The sequence below is a fragment of the Amblyomma mixtum genome, chromosome 10, assembly GCF_055824585.1.
Source record: "Amblyomma mixtum isolate Tamu chromosome 10, ASM5582458v1, whole genome shotgun sequence".
In the NCBI taxonomy this organism is placed as follows: domain Eukaryota; kingdom Metazoa; phylum Arthropoda; class Arachnida; order Ixodida; family Ixodidae; genus Amblyomma; species Amblyomma mixtum.
In genome coordinates this window covers 58,459,345-58,482,440 of record NC_143021.1, presented here as the reverse complement: position 1 = coordinate 58,482,440, position 23,096 = coordinate 58,459,345, and the positions used below count along the sequence as shown (strand labels likewise).

Genomic DNA, 23,096 nt, shown 5'->3' with positions numbered 1-23,096 from the left:
AGGGCAATAGCGTTTTCCAAATTCTAAAAACTGCTACGGCTACTAAATTGGAATTGCAACTGTGCCCTAACTCTGATAGTTAAAAAGTTAATAAAAGTATGTTAACCAGCTTACTTATTAAGAAGATTGAACACTTTTCTGGTGTCCACCAACTCTAGTAATACTACGCCGCAAAATCCATATTTTAGCTCAAAAGGCCTATATTTTTAATTCTTCAAAGTGTTCACTGAAATACCTGGTATAACAGCTGTATCTTGCCGGTACTCGCCTGTGGGGCTGAAATGTGGAGGCCAACGAAGAGGGCTCAACTTAAATAGAGGACAACGTAGCGAGCTATGGAAAGGAAAAAGATAGGTGACAGGAAGAACACATTGCGTGAGGGATCAAATTCTGGTTAATGACATCTTAGTTGAAATCAAAAAGCAGAAATGGACTAGTACAGGGCTTGTAATGTGAAGGAAGGATAGACGGCTGTCCTTAAGGGTAACTGACTGGGTTCTACGAGAAGGAAAACATAGCAGAGGGCGGCAGACATATGGGCGGACCAGACGCAGCTGCCACAGGACACAATTAAGCGGAGATATATGGAAGGGGAATTTATCCTGAAATGGCCGTAATCCGGCTGATGATGCTGATATTTGTAGTGTCTGTTATCATGTGTTGAGTTTACTTGAAGGTATTAGGTGCCAGATTTTTCTCAGACCATCTGGCTGAAAGTGCCCTATGATGTGGCACTCTACTTTAAAAGACAAGCATGTTGCCATGTTTTGATATTGCGACGTATCATTGTAGCGTCCGTTCGTTCGCGCAAGGCCGCAGAAAAGGGGTGTTATCATTTTTGTTCGTGACGCGAGAAGCGACCGGTCTAATCTCAATTGTTCACAGCCATGAACAGCTGCATCTACGTGTTTCCAGATTACTCTAGATGATCTCGACTTGTTATCTGGAAGTTTCCTTGCCAGCTTTAAACTGAACAATGCCGCGAGCAGCGGGCATTCGTAGATCGACGACCGACGAGCACGTTTGTTGCTTACGCCGCCGCCGAGTGATTCAGTTCTTTTCCGGGCGCAAGTCAGCCCAAATAAAGAGCTTCGTTTCCAAGATTGGTTGGTGTCTCCCTGACCGCTGGACTGCCGTCACTACAACGTGACAATATTGCCACAGACGAGCAGAGACGAAGTAATAAAAGTGAAATAAGAGGAGGAAGTTGGGTAGGCTAAGCGCTACGCTTTCGGGTTCACACAAAGTTAATTTTGAGCCACTCGGGAAATGATGTGAAATGTGAAAAAAAATGCGCTACTTTCCTGTCGTCTCTATCCTTTTTCCTGCCAACGTCTATTTAGCGCACAGCCTTTCAAATAGGAAATGATGTGTTGAGAAGAATTAATTGTGCACAGCCACGTGCTGCCGTAAACAAGGGAGAGCAGACCATGCGGCAGTATATAACATTGTGCTTTAAGCGGGTCGTATGTACGGATTCCACTATAGCTTCCAAAATTTCACTGCTGGGAGTTGCAGCGAACACGGGGACGCAACCTGCAGTCCGCGATGGCACGACAGTATCTCGGGATACACGAAGCACAGTTTCTGCGTCACCAGAGCTTTCCTTGAATCTGGGTACAATCATACGCTCAAAATAAACCTCACCACTTCCAGAGTAGATTGTTCCTCCACACAGCTTCAGAAAGTTCATTCCCGAAATGACGTCATGGGCAGAGTTAGGAATAACGATGAATTCCACTTGAAAAACGGCTCCACCCAACTCAACTTCCAGATTACACACCTTTAAACCCTTTAAACCCACACCTTTAAACACCTCCAGATGACGCAACCGCTCGCCACTCACGCCACGAAACGGAGGGGTTTCATTGCATTTGGACATAACTTTCCGTCCCAGTAAGCGCCTAAATATCCCACTGATCACAGAAACAGTTGCACCTGTATCAACAGGAGCTGATTTAGAGATGGCATTAACGGCCGAACAAACCTTTGTTCTTAAACATTGAAACAGAAGGAGGGTTATTAGAACACAGCGTTCATCCAGCGGCCTCACCTCCATCGGTCACGCTTGTTAGTTTCTCGGACGAGGCGACGGAGACCTCCGCGTGCTAAGCGCGAGAAGAGGAGTCACACTCCGATCCGACGCCGGGGAAAAATTCAGAAGGGTGGTGTGCCGAAGCTCCATTAGAGGCTACGTAGTCAGTCGTGGTAGGTTTATTCTGATATTCCGGTCGCGCTGTGAAGGTTGATGGCCCGTATCGGGAAGGCCGACGGTGGTGGCAAAATATGGAAATATGTCTACAGGGTTCCCGCAGCAAAAGCAAACCAAAGGCGGGCGTTCAAAGGTTAGCGCATGGTAGTATTAAAACGTGCCGGGCTCCATTGAGAACGCGCCACACCGTGCGTTCTCGTCGTGGATGGGCTGTGGCCACTAGCGGTAGCGTTGGCCATGGTGCGACCTCGGAGCGTTGCGCGGTCGAGAAAGAGATGCTTGAGGAGTAGGTCACTGCGAAGTCGTCGAGCCCTTGGGCTGCTTCAGTAATTTTTTTCTCAAGAAAGGCGGCCCATGTTGATTTTGTCTGGCCTACCACAGTTTAAACGCCATCACCAAATAGGATGTACAGTCAGGGACAGAAGTCTCCGGACCACGTGTTCCTCTAACGAAGCCGATAGCTCTGCTATTAATCGGCGGCTGGAGACTACACTTGGGGAGGTAAAAGTTAAATTTTTGTTCCTTCATCTCCACAAGTGCGGTCTCCAGCCGCTGTCTAATAGCAGAACTATAAGCTTCGTTTGTGGAACACGTGGTCCGGAGACATTTGTCCCCGACTGTACACCCCTTGCCTCGTGTTGATGACGCCAGACAGTGTCTCTCTCGCGCGTCTTATTTTTCATTTTGCGGAGATCTTGCGTAGATCTGCGATTAGGTTACTGGCAGATTCCGGTGCATCCGGCAGACAAAGAAAAAACAGCGTTTTTTACGCTTGATGACCTCTTTGAATTTAACGTGCTGCCACCTGCACTTTTCCATGCGTCTGCGACTTTTCAGGTTTATAGACAGGGTGTTGCGAGGCGTGAAATAGAACATTTGTCTATGCTACTTCACTATGTCGTCATTTTTAGCAAAACGTTGGACCAGAATAACGACCGCTTAGCTCGTGTATTAGACTGCTTGTATTACCCCGGCCTGGTCCTCAATTCGAAGAAGTGCCGCTTTGACGAGCGTCGAGCGTTGGGGCTCGGCTATATTCTTGATGAAAAGGGCGTGAGGCCAGATCCTCCAAAAACGGCGGCTGTGGAGTCACTTCAAGCACCACGGACTGTCAAAGACATCTGCCGTTTCTTGGCGTTATGTTGCTGTTTCTGGCGTTTTAGTCACCGCTTTGCCCACTTTGCCTATTCGCTGACGTTCCGTCTCCACAACGGAGCTTCGTTTGAATGGACTCCCGAGTGCAATGACTTGTTCCGCCAGCTGAAGTTCCTCTAGGCTTCACAACCCGTCCTCAGGCATTTTGAGCCCTTCACTGTAGTATACTAATGATAGTGGTATTGGTCCGGTGCTGTTGTGGTTCAGCGCCACCATGATCGGTATCAAGTTATTGCATGTGCGAGATGCTCTCTCAAGAGAGAGAGGGTGTGGTAGATGGTCCTTTGCGATCACAAAATGAACAAGGGAGGGGAAAACCTCAGGTTGCTTGAGCCAACGTTTCGACAAGGGAACTTGTCTTCGTCTGGGCAAAGCGTTCATCATTGGTAGGGATTAAATAGGGCCTTCGCTCCGAGGAGGAAGGCCCCGGGGGTGGGGAAGAAAAGTGGTGTGAGAGGGGATGCGTGTCAGGAAGGGGAGGGAGGGGAACAATGATTCACCTCCTTGATGAACCTTGATGATACGGATGTTATATACACTTTCATACTTAAGTTTAAGTGAATTTTAAATATCTATTAAATTTCGGAATGATAAAGCTGTGTTTTTCTTAAAATAGCATTAACCATATCCAGTCGACACAAGGATTGTAAACATTGCGAGGAAGAGCCTAGAAATTTTAAAAAATAATTGTGCTGGACCATGAGCGCACTCCTTGGGAAATTTTCTGAATGACGAGATCATTCGCTTTCAAGTGATGTTTCAATAGAAAGAATCATGGAATATCTTTCCCGTTAATTACCGTACCATTTTCGCCCCGCTACCCAGCACAGCTGCCGGTAATGTTCGACGGCGCATCCCACAAACCTACGCTGGTGTAGCGTGTTGTATATATGCCACAGTCAGGTAAGCGAAAAAAATATTTAAATCGGACTGAATTTCATTGAATGTAATTTTGTTCGTTCATGCGGGGCCTAGGACAAGAAGCGGTAAAAAAAAAAGATGGCTTCTTTTTCGCGTTCCTTCCCGTATCATATTGTGCTGACTATGCCATTGCATACTAAACTTTGCGTCTTATTTGCTCGGTATATTTTAACTGTTTTCTTTTCCTGCGGTTTGTGTGTCAAAAAACGAATTTTTTGCAGCTTTCCCGCCAAGAGAAGCATGCAGTGTGTGTCAAACTGAAGGTAAGCTTTCGATTTTCCATCCTTCAAAACAGAAACGAACGCGTGAACGCGACTGTAGAAATCCAACACAGCAAGGAAACCTACAAGTAAACCTTTCATGTACTTGTGAAAAAAAAGAAACAGTTTCTGCGGTGGCAGCTTCTGCAGAAATGCGAGCAAGCAAACAGACAGCTTTGCAGCGGCGACAATAGGGCATGTAGTACTACATATAGTATAGACCATGCTATATCAGTAGTTCATAGCATAGAATTATTTTTGTGGGTCACTGTATTAGTGATGATGAAGGGTTAAGTGCAATGTCTCAGTTTTATTTTCTACAGACTGCTACCCTTAGTTGAGGCTGTCACAGGTTTGGTAAGAGTTTTCCATAGAAGAACTAGGTAAATAAAATATCAAGGAGAAAAGCTATGAGAAGGACTCAAATGTTTCTCAAAACATCGAACAGCACTTGAAAATATTCACACGATCAATTGAAGAAGTGAAAACAGGTGTAATCGTAAAAATTTCAGCGGAAGCGATTAACGAACAAGTAAGAGATGTCGATAGAATAAATGGCATTATAGGTCGTAAAGAATACTACGCGTTCTGATTCTCATTTTATTGATTTTTATTGTTCTTGTTCATGGCATTACTAAAAGACAACGGGCAACTCGTACCTTCTGATTTTTTGCTCAAGATTAAAGTTTTCTTAAAACTTCAGCCCAAGTTCTTTGCTCTTTAAATATTATCTTTTAAAGCATTCCACATATGCACGACACTGCCCTGCGGTGCAGAAGAAAATTCCACAAAATGTCACTATTGCTACGGACATTAGATAAGCGGCTCCTGAAGCCAATTTTTCTTTCGGTCTTTATGACTAAGTGCCGCTATTGAATGTTGCAGCAAATGCGACGCCATATTTATATTCCTCAAGGTGGAATGAAGTCCAGAGAAAGGTATATTTAATATCACATGAGTATAATCCTAGCTACATGGCCCCCGAAATAGTGCAGCTTTCTCAAACCCTTGAATGTCAAGAAAAATTCTTACTGACGCTGGGCCCGAACCACGAGCGAAAATAGGCCTGGCAACGTGTATGCAATCATACCAGATTTTTCTGGCTGGCCACAAAAAATGTATGCGACGACATGACCTTTGCGAAAGTTCCCGCCATTTGCGTTGGCTAGATAAGAACTTCTGCTGTCATTCTGAAATTTTTGCTAAAAATATCTAGGATACTTCTTGCTGGTCATCCTGTAATGCTGCTCAGGGAGCGAAATTCAAGACGAACGTTTTGAAATTATGTTGCCGCTAACGTCCGGGGCTGGTGCCTTTTCTTCCGCTCAGAGCAGCGCATCCGGCGACTTGTCAGCCTCACTAAGGCGCCGTGCAACGACTTCTACGAGTTCGTATGCGGGCGCCTGGAGCGCGAGTTGAAGGCCTCAGCCTCCTGGTCGCCCGTCTCTCAAAGCACCCTTGTGGCTGACAGCATCGAGCGCCGCATGCTGCTATTCTTACAGGGTGAGCCTCGAATTGGTCCCCATCGCTAAATCGTGGTGATAGATGCAACATTAAGAGATCGGAAGCGGGCGGAGTGGTTGAGAGAACAAACGCGGGTTAATGACATCCTAGTTGAAATCCAGAGGAAGAAGTGGGCTTGGCCAGGGCATGTAATGCGAAGGCAAGATAACCGCTGGTCCTCAAGGGTAACGGAGTGGATTCTAAGAGAACGCAAGCGTAGCAAGGGACAGCAGAAGTCGTAATGTCGATTATCTGCCCACGCTTGTCTACATTGAGCTTTGGTGTTTGTGGAATTAGCTTTGAGCGCTGCAGCCACGCACGTGTGAATGATATTTTGCTTTCGCAGGGTTACAAGCGCTTAACAGTTTTAGAACAGGGCTAGCACGGACCGTCCTTGCTGCGGATTTGCAGTCAGTGTCTCTAGAGCATTCGTCTAATGTTCGATGCACGGAAAGTTATTGGCTCAACCGCGCGCATATGTACAGCGTTCAGAGCGCGCCTGTCCGCCTCGACTACATCAGTGGGCCTGTTATTTGCGACAACGCCGCTGGCCGCTTTATCATAACTGAGGGGGCTGCTACTGGGCTGTCCCCCAGTAGCAGCAGGTTGCCGCGCCATCCAGTCATTTCATGATGTTCTTTTCTGAGAGGCGTCGAGGGCGTTTCGGGGCGCCGTGTTGCGACACAGTGACCAACTCTATGTTCAAGCAGTTAGTGCGAAGCATAGGTTACATACACGGGGTGGTATTATGACCACGGATGCTTTAGTGATCCAAAACTATCGATAGTACTATCGATACTGTCGATAGTTGATTCACTATCGAACTATCGATGGTGAAAAAAGACTATCGTTAGTACTATCGATAGTGAGCTATCGATAGTTAATACTTTCGATAGTAGTATCGATAGTACTATCGATAGTACTTTCGATAGTTTTATTGATAGCACAATCGATAGCCGTATCGATACTACTTGTTATATATAGTTCTATCAATTCTATAAAATTAACCACGCATACCCACTGCATCCTAAACTTGGTGTCCCGGGTGTGGTATGGAGGCGCTGGTATGAGTATCTCACAGGACTCGCCGGTTTTCGCGGCCTGCGCGTCACCGAGCTCTGCAGACGTTCCCTACGTAAAGTTGCTGGATAAAATGTTAATGTACGAATGTCCTAGTTGCGAAGCATGTGTGCGAAAACCATTTCTGCAGGGGTTACATCAGCAAGACGACGTCTGCTGTGCACGATGGTGTCCAGCAAGCCAGCACAGCTTGTGCTGTTTGTTTTTTCGTCGGATGCAATTCCAGGCATTTTTCCGAACTGTCCCTGAGCATGTTAAAGCACCACATCTGGTCGAAATTTACCCGGAGACCTCCACTACGGCACCCCTCATAGCTTGAGTCTGTTAGGAACGTTAATTTTCATGAGGCCGTGAAACCAATCAGGTAATCCAAATGTTTTGGTTATATCGCTGGCCAAGAAATGCATAATATCGATATTGGTACTATCGTGAGTGATACTATCGATAACAACATTACCGATAGTAATACTATCGTTTCTACAATCGACAGTATTACTATCGATAGTAATACTATTGATAGTAGAATCGATAGTAGACTATCAATAATACTATCGATGGTAGCGCTATCGATAGTTATTTTACACTATCGATAGCTTAAAAAAACTGTCGATACTATCGATAGTCAATTTCCCGATAGTTTGCATCACTAGGATGCTTACTGGCAAAGAACACGAAATACCCGTCTTTGCCTGAAATTCTTGCCTGAACAGCTGGCGTTGCAAAGTTGAGAAATTCTTCCAGCTTTACCGCGTTGTTTACGCTGCGAAATCTAGCGATAAAGAACAGAAACTAGAAAAAAATACTTGCAGCTTTATCCCCGCAAACAAAATTAGCGTCTGGTGGAAGGCAGTACGAACACACCAGCGGAGAACCGGTCCTGCAGAATGCTATCTCGGCCTACTAATGAAATTCCTTCTGCGCAAAGGTTGTAGTTTCAAGATTCGTCGCTTTCTTCAATGATGCCATAGACTACTATCGTAAATGAGTAGCTATACTGCCCTGATGTGTGAGTTCTCAAACAGTGAATTGACGCTGACGCAGCCAAGAACTGAAGCACGAGGTGTACATATTTGGTCCTCTTTGAGCGGTGACTTCTCTGCTGCGCAACCTTGGCGACTTTTTGAATGATTTCTCTGCACTTGGTCAACGCGCATACTATGTTCTAGCCTCGAAGTATTTTAGTCATCTCAAATACGCTACCGGATACACATGATAGTGCACTTATTAGTAGGCGTGCTGCAGATGTTTCGTAACAAAACTCTTATTCCAAAAATGCATTGTGAACTTAAGTCTATGTGTGTTTTTTTGTAGATAGGGGGGATGCTACCTGGGCCCACCATTACGCCTGGAAGACTTGCGTCGAAGGTAACTACAATAAAATTTAATTTTATTCTTAGTGCTTGAGTTCAATTATGCTAGTAACTATTCCAGCTTTTTGGTCTTCGACATCACAGAAACCGCCGCACTCCTCTGCAGAAGGATCCCATTGCACTGTAGGTGCTCATGCTCGTCATCGATTTGGAGCTGTACACTGGGGACAAAATGCTTTCTTAGCTGTTCATGTCAGTAATGTTTTGTTTATATGCGCGCATAATCTGATGCTTTAATTTCCGAAATTCGTTTAATGGCCTCAGAATAATTAGATAATCTCAATACATTTAGGCCATACCTTTTGGTTTCAATGGGTGTGGATTTGTGCACGTATTGCGCTCGCATCGGCTCGTTTCTTTTTTTTTTTGCGGTCGTGTACCAGTGAGTTAACTACACAATCTTTTCAGCCCAGGACCGGAACTAGTCTGTAAGCTTTGCCTGAAACTCACTCCATCTCTGCTTTCTACAGTCCTGACACTACTTATGCTTTGTGCCGGTGATGTCGAAGCCAACCCTGGAACAAACATTAATGATGTTCTCGCACTGTCAAAAGAATGACATGCTGAAACATCAGAATCGCTTCTAGAAGAAAACAACAACAGCACGCAGTAAACAACATCCAAGACCCTGTCGCTGTAAATCAGAAAAGTATGTGCCATAAAAAGTGTCCCATAGTAAAGGGACACTGATGTAGAATGCTTAGTCAAAGTACACTGAGAGGCTATCGTCGAGTGTCAGCAATTATGTAAATATAACTGAAAAAAAATTAGTGATAATCACTAAAATTGCGTAAATGCACAAAAATAAAGTGCACATCGCGTCACTGCCTGCGCATTTCTGCAAGTGTGCCCGGACACGATTGGTTCAGCAATTTCTCATATAGCGCTGTTACGACGGCAAAGGCAAGTACCGTCGATGGAATTGCCGCGTCTAACTGTCGGATCGCTTGTTGAATTACTAACGCTTGGTGCTAGAGTTTGGTTGCAGATGAGCAAGCACGTCGTAGCATGCTGGCGCTCGGAGAATTTAGGCGTGTTTGGCCTCCGACAGAAATAGTACTAAGTCTCATTCTCAATGCAATAGCACGGTAAAAAGTTTTTTCTTTCGAAAAGAACCCAGTAGATCGAAGGCACGGGCTGAACGTGACAGGTCTCCACAAAATATTCTCATTCCTGCCCTAACAGCCGAATTTCACCACCAATCCGTGCTTAGCGCCGCGGTGGCTCAGTGGTTATGGTGCTCGGCTGCTGACCCGAAAGACGCCCGGGATCGAATTTTGTTGGAGACGAAATTCTAGAAGCCCGGATACTGCGCGATGTCAGTGCACGTTAAAGAACCCCAGTTGGTCGTAATATCTGCAGCCCTTCACTACAACGTCCCTCAAAGCCTGAGTCGCTTTGGGACTTTAAACCCTTACAAAGCAAATCAATCCGTTCTTATAGGCACCACCATTTCATATGAAAGAAGACCGTTTTCGTCTCTCCCAGTCATTGCTACGCACAGCGCAAAGACTCAAGTGCACAGATAGAAACCAGACCCAACAGAAAGTCCCTGTAGAATTGACCGGGATACCAACGAATAATCAAAAACGGATATACGTCAGCCCCAGTGAAATAAGAGACGAAATATATTCCCGTTTGCAATTCCAGAAGAACCAAATATTCTTGCCCGCGGCGAACAGAGAAGCACTGCGTGCGCTCCTTGTGCCTCGTTGTATTGTTGCAAGTAATCTCAGGTTGCTTTCAAAACGACAAGCAGAACTCAGAATCTACTGCGATGTGAAATATACATAACAGCATTCCACATCGCAGTAGATTTTGAGTTCTGCTTGTCGTTTTGAAAGCAACCTGAGATACATAGCAGCAGTCGCCCTTCACTACGGCGTCTCTCATTGCCTGAGTTGCTTTGGGACGTTAAACCCCAATAAACCAAACCAAACCACATAACAGCATTCGCAACTTCGGGGGTTCCTTGAATTTGCTTTCACACACTGCGACAGGAGGAGGAGTCAGACGACGCCTGCTGCAAACGGACGGACTCAGTCATGCTGAAGATTTTTCTGACACTTTCTTTTATTTTACAATTATTACTGGTCTGGCACTGGACCTTCTTGTAACCGCGCTAGAAATAGAGGCTTCTCACCAGAGAATGCTTTCCACCCCTGTTCTTGACTTTAGCAACCACTGATGCGCACGAACGTTTAAGTGCATGGGCTCTGTTCGGAAAAAAAGTTAAACAACAATTCACTTTACTCGTTCCCTCTGCAATGCTCCTCGCCGAGAACAGTAGAGAGAGCGCATCTAAAGACGCACGGTATTCTGATTAGTCGACTGACCAAACTATTAGTGAGTCGCACTAAACGAGCATGAATATACTGCAGAAAAGCGCGTACCGGCTTATTCATTTTATGTTATTTATTTGTGCATACTATCGGCCCAACCTGGACCAAGATAGGAGTGGACACAACATCAAACTTGTGGCATACGCAGACCAGCAGGAACAAGATGCAGTCAGTACAGTATAATCATTAAAACAGTGTTAACAAAGTACAGTCATACAGTAGAGGTGAAAAATGGCAGGTAATAAACGATTCCCTTCATATACTTTACTGTTTTATATGTTTAGCAAGACGGACAGAAAATTGTTCTCGTCATTGTGCATTTACAGCTTCGTTTGGCAGCCCATTCCATTCGGACGCTGTTACAGGAAAAAAGGAATGTTTGATACACACAGTCCTTATGAAACTTTTATTTTGGACATGTCTATGTTTATTACGGCTTATGCCTGTTCTTGTTTCGTTTATGTACCGCTCTTTTCTCACGTGCAAAAAAACTATTAATGACACAATAATAAAGGGTTAGTCTTTTCTTTTTTAGCCTCTGAGAAAGGAAAGGCAAATCAGCTTTCGCATAAAGGGGTATCACGGAGTCCAGACTTCGGTTTTGATAGAAACTGAACCGTAACGCCCGTCTCTGTACCTGCTGAAGTTTAGATATTAGCTCTTGATGGTATGGATCCCATATTTCACACGCATGCGAAAATAAGCCAATGCTTATTTCCGCATTTCCGCATAAGCCGCTTCCTTGCAGTGCGACTTTTGTCGTCGAAGCCACCAAACTGGTAACGTCCGAATGGGCACACGACAATTATTCATCGATGACAAAACCCACACGGCTGGTGGAGGACGCCTGAAGACGAAAAAACAGCGAACATGAGAGCTTTGACGCATGCTACGTAATGCGATCTACCGTAGATCTACCAGCAGGCGTTGACGACGTCGAGACAGTTGGCAGGGGTCATGTTACATGACAGAGGCTTCTTATTCTCGCTCCCGTTGGCGCTAACAGCTATGTCTTTAAAATGACGTCGACGCGAGGAAATTCCAGTGAACAAAAGGCCAGCGATGCGCTGGCAACTGTCCAGCCAGACTCGCGTGTCGTATTGGCCTCCTGAAGTGCACTGGGGGCTTCACGAAAACGATGCTAATAAGCACTTTCTACGCCTACGATGCGTAGTACACAGTCATAGCTTCTTCCTGTGAATTCATGCAGTTGATATGGAGCCACAGCTTCCAATGTGCTGCTGTACGGCTTGGAGTTTAAAGAAGCTTTGCAGCTGAATGCAGAAAAAACGATCCCAAAAGCGCTGGCCAGGTACATGGGATTCTTTGAAGTGCAGTTCAGTGGTTTAAGGCGTATTCTTTGTTAAATGTGGTGTCGTCAGCGACCGCCGCCACTTAATCAGAAGATAGTTTCGCGACGATCTTGCCTCCGTGCGCAGGACAGCCCGACGGGACGGAGGTTGTGTTCGTGTTGCGCGAATACTTGGCAAGGCTCGGTCTCGAGGCGTGGCCATTGGCCGAGCAGCAGCCCGTGGGCGAACGCGCGGTCGCCGAAACCACCGTTTCTCTTAGCCGCTGGCTGGGCCTGGACGCCCTGTTCCGGCTCATCCTGGCCCCTCTGCTCCTCGACGGCCAACTTCGACACGTCTACCAGGTAGTGTCGGATTGTTTGCTAATAGTATGGAGCACACTCAGGACAAGTTTAAAGTAGGCCAGTACAAATTTTTGACGGAATTTTGACGACAACGACTCTGCTTTCACTCGAACTAAAATTACTATAAGCTAGAAAACGTTTTAAAAAAGTTGTTTAGGGCTATCGCCACCACACGCCATGTTTTCCAACGACAACGTCAACGCCAAGGCAGTTTTTGTTTTTTTTTCGCGTATAATTGAGGCTATCTTACGCCTCTTTAGACTTGCAGGAAGCGATCACGAAGTATATTGCGTATTTATTTACTGTTCGAAGTTCAGTTAAGCGGCAGCAAATAATTGAACTTGTTAGAAATTCTCTCAGCAAAACATTACGCAGCGCAGTGAAGATCACTTAGGTGCCTAGAACGCGAAAGCATCTTTTAAAATATTTTTATTCCTTCGTATTCATTTATTTCCCTCTTCCTTTCCACTGACACGCCTACTCATTAGTATGCAGTCATAAGGCAACGCGCATACACTGTAGTTCACCTTCGTTCGCAAAGAAGCAATGAAGCTTCGCGGCCTATGAATTGCGTGCTCTCCTCGCAATCTGAAAGTCTTGGCTTCAATTCCTCGCAACTCCGAAAGAAATTACATTTTTATTTCAACAGAATGCTTCGTTTCTGAACGAGATTTTATCGTATGGTCCACTGCTGCCGTCATCACCGAACGAACACCAACATAGCCAGAAATATCCGTATAATGTATTTTACTGCAAGTTAAATTTCAAGCAGTTTTCTTCGGCATCCCTCTGAAAGCGACCTCCGCTGAATGCAAAGCATCAGCGGCTGCACCCCTGAAATGGAGAGAGCAATTCTGGAGAGGGAAGGAGGGAAGGCGTAATAGAGGGAAGGAGAGGGAAGGCGTGATAGGAAGTGCCTCTGTAAGCACTCCTTCCGTCAAACTCTCAAAAAAAAAAAGAAATTGCTTACCTGCGCTCGCAGTGAAATTGCGCATGCTTTGGGATGACACGGAAAAAATGCATGCATAAATTCTTGTGCTTTTGTTTCTAATAAAGTTGTTGGAAGTTAGCGCTGTGTGTGTCGGCTCGTTCTTGATCCCTTGTCCTGTTTGCGCTATTGCTCCGAAGTATGAACCAACAAGCCCGAATTTCAACATTGTTAAAGCGTAATAGCTCCCCCATTGTAATAGATTGCTGGCCTTTTTTATGCCAGGCTGCGGCTTTGACTCGAGAATCTAGACAAATTTTGTCCTGAAAGACACGCCACGCCAACCGCCACTTACATCCATCATCGTCCACTTCGGTGAGATGCAGAAATCACCGGCCTACACGTCTATAAATAGGTGCAGTCAGGCATGCATTTCCCTTGTACACAAGCTTGAAATATACAGAAATTTGCAATGATCAATGTCAACCAGAGTCCTCCAATACTGCTTTATATTCATGAGCCTCCAGTACTGCTTTATGCTCATGAAACTTCGCAACACTACGTGAGAGCTTGGAGCTGTGCCTAAAGCGGCAGCACAGAGGCTCTGACGCCAATCGAGGATAGTATACATCCGGATGCTAGCGCAGGAATAGTCACTCTGCGAGAGCCCCTGGGGTTTAAAGATAAAAATGTTTGAAGTTAGCAAAAAGCGATTGGAAGATTGATGGCTCATCAGCAGAGAGGTGACATAAGGGTAGAAGTGTAGGACTGAAAACTTATCTTCAGAAAATCGCAAACTTGAAGACAAGTTTATAAAACAGTTAAATAAAAAAGAAATAAAGCCGTGCATGGTGACAACAGCCTCCACCCCGCTTCAAAGGGGCCGCTCCTATCTGCATCCTATCTGTATCCTACAGCATCCGTTATCCTACAGCATGATTTTGTGTGATGTACAAAATGGCATCTAAATACCAGCTCCGGGAAGCACCCACTAAATTTTCATCATAGTTTATTTGATGAAAAGAGATTCTTTTGACGGCACAGTAGTAGCAGTGATGGCGGACACAAATAGCAGGCGAATCATTTTAACCAGGTCAGTAATTCACAAAATTATAACAGTAAATTTTTCAAACACAAATAGGTTCTCAGTTGGAAATGGAGATTTGTAGTTTTCTATATAGAATAACGATATCAGCTTACACAGTTTATAAAACACCGATTGCCATCCGCCGCGGTGGCACAGTGGCTGTGGCACTCGGCTGCTGACCCGAAAGACCCGGTGTCGATCCCGGCCGCGGCGATAGAATTTTGATAGAGGCGAAATTCTAGACATCCGTGTACTGTGCGATGTGAGTGCACGTTAAAGAACCCCACCCGGTCGAAATTTTTGGAGCCATCCACTATGGCGTCCCTGATATCCCCAGTTGCTTTGGCACGTTAAACCCCGCACGAATCGTAAACAATAAATCACAATTACCCTTACCGCTGTGCGTAAACAAATGTTGGAAATATATCGCACCAATCGTAAGCCGCGTGTACGTGGTGAAAGCTCATCAGCGTCCAAGAAGTCACCTCAATCCGAGGTGCACATGCTACGTGACGTACTTTCTACCGCCCACGCTGCGGCGAGCGCGCTGCCCACTCCTCGTAGTCGCTGCTCCAGCCAAGACAGGTCACAGAAGGCCATGTGTGGCATGTGCGCCACCGAGCGACGCAATGTAATGAACTGCGCTAGCGCGCACCCCGCACACGTGTTTTTCGAATAGTAGCAGGTATGGGCAGCATATTCTTTTGCCATAGAGGCGGGTTAATTGCATTTCCAGAATTCTAAAAACTGTTTTGGCTATTACTAATGACCGGTACAAATCTAAAATTGGCAACCAGGTGCTACCTTTAATACATACAAAATTAATCTTAGAACTTACATCCCATCTTTACTAGTTAACAACAGTTTCTTATTTTCAGGTCGCTGCCAACACTACACTACGCCAACACTACGCCTCAGAAAGTGTCTATCTCAAGAAAAGCGCGGTAGGCGGCTAGTTGGGATGACATTCTGTAAACTTGAAACTATGTAAAGTATGGGATACAGAAAAGATAACAAATGCTTGAAATTGGGCTGGTTGGAACATGACCATATGCAAGACACCCGCTGCTTATACTCCGTCTCACAGATGTTTGCAGCACTACGAAAGGTAGAGCTCTCTCGTCCAATCAGGATGGCGCGCACTACATCAGTGTGTTCCTACGCGCCTGTGGCTCGATCCACCTGATGTCCAGGTGGCTTCTTTCTACCTCTAGCAGGTGGCGCTTGATGTCTTTTTATTCTTTTTTTGGTTTGTTTTTGGACAGGCGGACGCCTGTTCCAAAGGGACTAGCCCCACTTTTTTTTTTTGTCGCAACCTGTTCTGATCAGTTCCTCTGTTGTCGCGAAGCCACCTGCTTCGCCTGCTTGGCGAAACAGCGCACTGTCGGTGTAGAGCATAAAGGAGACACAACAGACTCGACTGACGCCATGTTGGAAAGTGGCGACGCATCACAACCTCGCAGCAGGCCTCCGCAGAGCTGTGTTCGTACGGGCTTTGTCTGGTAATGTTGCCAGTGATTGAAACACTCCCTACCATTTAAATATACCTGTCCAAACCATGTTTTTAGTTGCAATGCTGATTGTTTTGATTAATAGTCATACGCTCCTCAAATATTCGAGGGACTATTTTCTGTGATTCTGCAGTCCTGATTGGACGAGAGAGCTCTACCTTCAGTAGTGCTGCAAACATCTTGTGAGACAAAGTATAGATTGTCGAAGAGAGCTAAACATGACAATACGAAAAGTTAAGCGCAGTCTACCAAAATTTTATTCCTTTGCAGTGAACCATCGGTCCTCTCTACATATCACCAAATCACCACATTTTACAAATTCAGCAGCATGACACTGCCACCACCCCACAGCACCTTGTCGCCCTTATCCAGCGCCACATGGCGGCAATTACAGATAGGCTGCTTTATTTCACCCCACCGTCTCTCATGCTTCCACCCCACCTTTCCTCCTGATTGTAACACCTGTGGTGTGCCCAGATCCACACTTTTCCACTACCTTAGGGAATGTCCTTCCCCAAAGGCAGTATCCCCCATCCTCAATCCCACTCATTATTCCTGGGAGGCTGCTTTACGGACCGCTCAGCCCACCGGCCAGAAATCGCTGGTGGATCGGGCTTTACGTGAAGCACAAGCCCGTGGACTCCTGGACCAGTAGGGGACCACCCTGGAAGATTTTTCATTTTTTGTGTGTCTAGGCCCACACAGAATCCACGGCTTCGTCAAAGCTTCCTGTCCGATAGAACTGCCGCCATCGGCATAGGAGACCTTCGATCGGAAAAAATTCGCACTCCAAACAAGGGAACACCCCAAGGGTCAGTTATCTCACCCCTACTCTTCAACATAGCTATGATAGGCCTAGCTCGAAAACTAGAGAACCTCGAAGGCATCAGGCATGCAATGTATGCTGACGATATAACAGTCTGGACAAACACAGGCTGTCTCGGAGAGAAGGAAGAAAGGCTACAGCAAGCGGCCTCTTGTGTAGAGCAATACCTCGCAGAAAGAGGACTCGCATGCTCGACCGAGAAATCGGAACTGCTGAGAGTCTGGAGAGGCAAGCAAAACCGGACCGTCCCAGCCAACGAGGACCTAAAACTCAACGTCTACCTAGAAGGGACGCCCATACCCGAAAATACAACAATAAGAATTTTGGGCATGTGGGCTCAATCCAACCAGCGCAGTACTCACACTTTTACCCTACTGAAAGCAACAACGCTACAAGTTGCACGCATGATCACCCGCATCACCAACAGGCGAAATGGCATGCGTGAAGAGGACAAACTAAAACTAGTCAGAAGCCTAGTAGTTAGTCGAATCACGTACAGCCTACCCTACCAGTGCCTCAACAAAAACGAAATACAACAAGCGGATGCCCTGCTACGCAAAGCGTATAAGACAGCGCTCCGACTACCACGCAACACATCTACAGAAAAACTCATGGCCCTGGGATTACATAACACCTTTGAGGAGCTACGAGAGGCGCAGCTTGAGTCGCAAAAACTCAGGCTGTTGCAAACAAGGACTGGAAGAGCGCTCCTGCAGAGGCTCGGATACCGCGAGCAGATGCGAGAAATGTTGAGGACGGCAATGATCCCCGACGAGCTTCGCAAAATCCTCAAAGTAGCTCCAATACCAAAAAATATGGATCCCAACCTCCATCGAGGCAGAAGAGAAGCAAGGGCCGAATTCATTGAGAGAACATACGCTCCTCAAGCCACGACCGTGTATACAGACGCGTATTGGAGAGGAGGAGATATCAAAATCGCTGTAGCGGCGGTGGTCGATTCGTCTTTACGCGAAATGACCAGTGCGTCTGTCCGAGGCTGCACAGCTGCAGAGTCCGAGGAAGTAGCCGTTGCTCTAGCGGTGGCGCAGGGCTATAGAACCGGGCGGTCACTAACAATACTCACGGACTCTCAAACAGCCTGCCGAAATTACATGAATGGCAGGATAGGTCGCCACGCGCTCCGTATACTTCTCGCAGCGAGCGACAGAATTAAAAACCAGGAAGAACAAAACGACAAGATCCGACACAAAATTTTGTGGGTACCGGAGCACATGGGGGTGGCAGGGAACCGAGAGGCCGACAGGATAGCTCGAGGATGCATTACTTTCCGAGCATCCGACGAGACCGCGGAACTCGCGCCAGCACCCAGGGAATACTCGGCCATACTACAAAACTATAGAGGCAGAAGAATGCGATATCCCCCACCGCACAAATCTCTCAGCAGAGAGGAAGCTGTCACTTGGAGACAATTATAAACAGGCTCTTTCCCATACCTACATATATTAAACAAAATGCACCCTACGATATACACAAACAAATGTCCCTGGTGCGACGAAAAACCTACTCTATACCACATCACATGGGGCTGCCAAAACATAGACGTGGATCCCAAACTACAAAACCCGAGTGCGGAGCAGTGGGAGACTCTGCTGTCCAGCGACCGCTGTGAAGACCAACAAGGTCTGGTACGGCGAGCTCAATGGGCGGCAGTGGCCAGCGGAGCCCTGGACTGAGGGCAACCGACGACTGATTAGAGGCGGACGACTTCGAGATGGCTCGAGAGATGGCTCCTGGGGATAGAACCAAGACGTCTCTGAAGATGCCCCCAAACCGCAGGAAAAACCATTAGTGTAAATAAAGTTTTCCCTTCCTTCCTTCCTTCCTTTTTTTGTGTGTGTAATGAAGTTGTTTCCATCCATCCAAGGAAAACAATAGTATTGACATATCCTGATAAATATTAAAAGAGAAAGAAATGACAACTCGGATATGCATTCTGCTGCTAACAAGGTTACAGATAAAAAATAAAATACAAGCAGTGCGTGAGGAACCTCTCATATTTTGGTGGACACCCGAACCGCGCCTTAAGGAAAGGAAAATGAAAAGAGAATTGGTTTTAAGGAAAGGAAACACTCCTGCCTCTCTCATATCTCGGTGGATACCCGAAACGCGCCGTAAGGGCCTTAAGGAAAATAAAATGAAAGTTGCTTTTAAGGAAAGCAAATGCGTGTCTCTCATATCTTGGTGTACACCCGAGAGGAATGCCCGCCACAGTACATGTCTCTAAATCAACCTTCTAGTTATCACCGCTCCTGTTCAACATTGCTATGATGCGCCTCCCAAGCCAATTGGCCCGGGTGGAAGGCATTCAACACGCGTTATATGCAGATGATATTACAATTTGGACCACTCAGGGGAGCCTTGGAGACATGGAGGACCGCCTTCAGCTGGCTGCTTCCATAGTCGATGCGTATGCTAATGACTGTGGGCTCCAATGTGCTCCAGCGAAATCAGAGCTTCTGCATGTCAGAGCGAACCCAAAAGATAGGACAGCAATACACATCTCTCTGTCAGGAGGTCCTATTAGAGAGGTGGAGGAGCTCCGTATCCTGGGCCTTTTCATTCACCAGAGACTCAGACCGGACTCCACTATTGCGAAACTCAAGAGAGTAGGCGAACAGGTAGGGCGCATGATCCGCCGCGTTTCCAACAAGCGGGGTGGTCTGCGGGGCAGGGACGCGCTTCGGCTCGTCTATGCATTCGTGACTAGCCGGATCCTCTACGCCGTGCCATATCTCCGCACTACTAAGCAAGACGAGGCGCGAATAGACGCCATCATCCGCAAGGCAACTAAGCGAGCCCTGGATCTCCCGGTGGCTACCTCTAATGCCAAACTCAAGGCATTGGGGGTGCTAAACTCCTACCAGGAGCTGCGGGAGGCCCACCTCGTGAACCAATACACGCGGCTCACGCAGACGGCTCCTGGGCGCCGCCTGCTAAACCGCTTACACATCCAACACGACTGCACTCCAGAGGAGGCGGAGCGTATCCCAGTACTATGGCGCCATATGCTCTGGGTCTCCCCGCTCCCCCGTAACATGGACACCGACATGCATGAAAACAGACGACAAGCGCGGGCTCGGGCTCTTGAGAGACAACACGGCTCCCGACCCGGTGTATATTATGTAGACGTAGCAGGGCCATCGCCCACGGGATTTTACTCGGCCGCTGTCGTTCACCAGGAAATGCACGTTGATGGACTCTCCTTTCGAGCCCCGAATTCAATGCGGGCCGAGGAAGTAGCGATAGCGCTTGCTGCCGCCCACGCCAATTCGAGAATAATCATCACGGACTCCCGAAAAGCATGTGAACATTACTTGGCAGGGGAGATCTCCCCCTTAGCTGCTTGTATTCTACGACGGACTGCCACTGATCCAACACCCAAACGAATCATTTGGGCTCCTGGCCACCAGGGCTTACGAGGTAATGAGGCCGCTGACGCGGCTGCCCGAGCGCTTACTCACCGGGCTCCTCATCCCAGCTCTTCTGGCTCGGAGACTAACCAGCCGCTGCTGCGATTCAGGGAAATATTAACACATTATAGCGACAACCACCGCCTTTTCCCGGCCCCTGCAAAAGGGCTGAGTAAGACGGAGGAGCGAACTTTAAGGCGCCTGCAGACAGGTACTCTACTCTGTCCTGCAATAATAAAACATTACGATCCTAACACGGATGGGCGATGCCCACACTGTGGGGAGACCTGTGATATCTTCCACATGGTGTGGGCATGTACTCAAAATCCCCACCTCCCCCCTTCCCCTACCCCTTCCAGAGAGGCATGGGAGACTGCCCTCCTCAACTGCTCCTCGCTTGAGTCCCAAAGGGCTCTGGTGAAACGGGCGAGAGACGGGGCCTCGTCGTGCGGTGTCCCGGACTAGGGACGCCGACCATGTAGCGGGGCCACTCTGTGGCTCCCAAACTCTTTTTTACAATATAAAAGTTTTCACCACCACCACCACCACACGCGCGGCTCCTCCTCCGCCTTGCTGCAGCTTTTCACTTCGAGATATCCAGGCTTAACCTTAGCTAAGCCACAACCAATTTTTATGCGAAGCATACTACTTTAGCTACCACTTCAGCCCTTCACCGTGGTTATGCGCCTCCAAATCACGTGATACATGACGTCACACCACGTGACACGATGACGTCACGACAGTAGAGAAAAGGGAGCCCACCTAGCGCCGTCGCTGTGGTTGTGCGCCTCCAAATCATGTGATACATGACGTCACACCACGTGACACGGTGACGTCACGACAGTGGAGAAACGGGGGCCCACCTTGCGCCGTCGCTGTGGTTGTGCGCCTCCAAATCACGTGACACGATGATGCCACACCACGTGACTCGATGACGTCACGGCAGTGGAGAAACGGGGGCCCACCTCGCGCCGTCGCTGTGGTTGTGCGCCTCCAAATCACGTGATACATGACGTCACACCACGTGACACGATGACGTCACGGCAGTAGAGAAACGGGGGCCCACCTCGCGCCGTCGCTGTGGTTGTGCGCCTCCAAATCACGTGATACATGACGTCACACCACGTGACACGATGACGTCACGGCAGTGGAGAAACGGGGGCCCACCTCGCGCCGTCGCTGTGGTTGTGTGCCTCCAAATCACGTGATACATGACGTCACTCCACGTCACACGATGACGTCACGACAGTGGAGAAATGGGGGCCCACCTCACGCCGTCGCTGTGGTTGTGCGCCTCCAAATCACGTGACACTATGATGCCACACCACGTGACACGATGACGTCACGACAGTGGAGAAACGGGGGCCCACCTCGCGCCGTCGCTGTGGTTGTGCGCCTCCAAATTACGCGACACGATGATGCTTCGCATTCTCCAGGCTTAACCAAGTTAAGCCTCAGCCATTTTTTTTTCCAAATTTAATGGTAAATATGACAAGCAATACAGGAGTTTTTTTGTTTTTGAACAAAACTGAAAAAAGAGGGATGTGTTAAAGCTGGCACAAAAAATCTTTGCCTCTCCCGTAACCGGGAGTAGAGTAAGCATGAAATGTTTACGGGCATAACACAAAGCGTACCCGGACACCACGAGACGCAGGCCTAACAAGAATGTATATGCAGCGCGTTCGAAACTGTCTGAAGTGTTTAGAGGGGAAAGCGTTTTCCGCACCACTTTGCCTATGTGACACTGGTGACGTCACCACTGGATTACGTCACACATAACTGATGAAGAAGTAATGACAAATCACTAATTAGTGACTATATAAATACTAATTAACTGTTAATTAATGACGCTTAAGCTTCGCCTTTAGGAGTGGAACGCGACAGCGTGTTGTAGCGCTGCCAGGCAGTCCACGGAACGGAACGCCACCACCCGTTCGGAGCGTTGCCTTGCCCTTTCAACGCGACGCTTTTTGAGGAATGGAAATTACGCACTAATTCTCTGCCATCTCGGTGGACACCCGAACCGCATCGTAAAGGAAGGGAGGAACGCCACCACCCGTTCGGCGCGAAGCTACCGGCGCTCGTATGCCGGTCCTGTAAGAGGGCTTGGAGAGTCTCGTTAAATCTCGTACGGTGTTCGGGTGCTCTTGTTTCAGTGCCCGGATGAGTCGAATTCAGTGCTCAGATGTTCGCTCTCGGTCTCGGCGTGACTTCACCACACTGCCTACAACGGGAGCTAAAACATTTCGTGTTTAAAAAGAAAATGAAACGTGAAAGAAATGAAAAAGAATAAAGACAGAAGTGTGCGTGAAACTCGGCCAAGGTCGTCGCCAACACAGTAAGACAGACGGGACAGCCCACTCTGGCGCACCGCAATGCATTCCGCAGTGGTGGTGGTGGTGAAAACATTTATTACGAATGAGCAGGAGGTATGTTTGGATCAGCCCATAAGGGACCGATCCTTACAAACACTAGGTGAAGGTCCCTAGTATGGGACCCCAGTGGCGGTTGCCGCCGCTCGGGCGCGCCCGACTAAGGCTTGTTGGGTGCAACACAAGCAGAAGAGGTCGCGATTGCTCTCGCGGCCTCACATTCCAATTCAAAATACATAATCACCGACTCGCGAGGGGCCTGTCGGAACGTCGAACAAGGCTGCACTCCCTTCCTAGCCTATCGAATATATCAAAATTGCATACGGGATACGGACCCCGCACACCGTTACCTCATATGGGCCCCTGCTCATCAGGGGTTGGCAGGAAACGAGGCAGCAGACGCAGCCGCCCGCGCGCTCTCTCACCGGGCTGTTTTCTCCTCCC

The 23,096-nt window shown here is 47.6% G+C and overlaps 1 protein-coding gene across 1 annotated transcript in view; it reads left to right on the top strand.

Moving 5' to 3' along the window:
* LOC149325881 (uncharacterized) overlaps window positions 1-23,096 on the top strand; it is a 58,039-nt gene that overhangs the window by 12,678 nt on the left and 22,265 nt on the right. Inside the window, exons 2-5 of the mRNA XM_089564402.1 lie at window positions 4,510-4,551; window positions 5,878-6,051; window positions 8,443-8,496; window positions 12,283-12,497. Of these exons, the coding sequence (XP_089420528.1) occupies window positions 6,033-6,051; window positions 8,443-8,496; window positions 12,283-12,497 (288 nt within the window). The 5' untranslated portion in view covers window positions 4,510-4,551; window positions 5,878-6,032. The remainder of the gene's footprint in view (window positions 1-4,509; window positions 4,552-5,877; window positions 6,052-8,442; window positions 8,497-12,282; window positions 12,498-23,096) is intronic.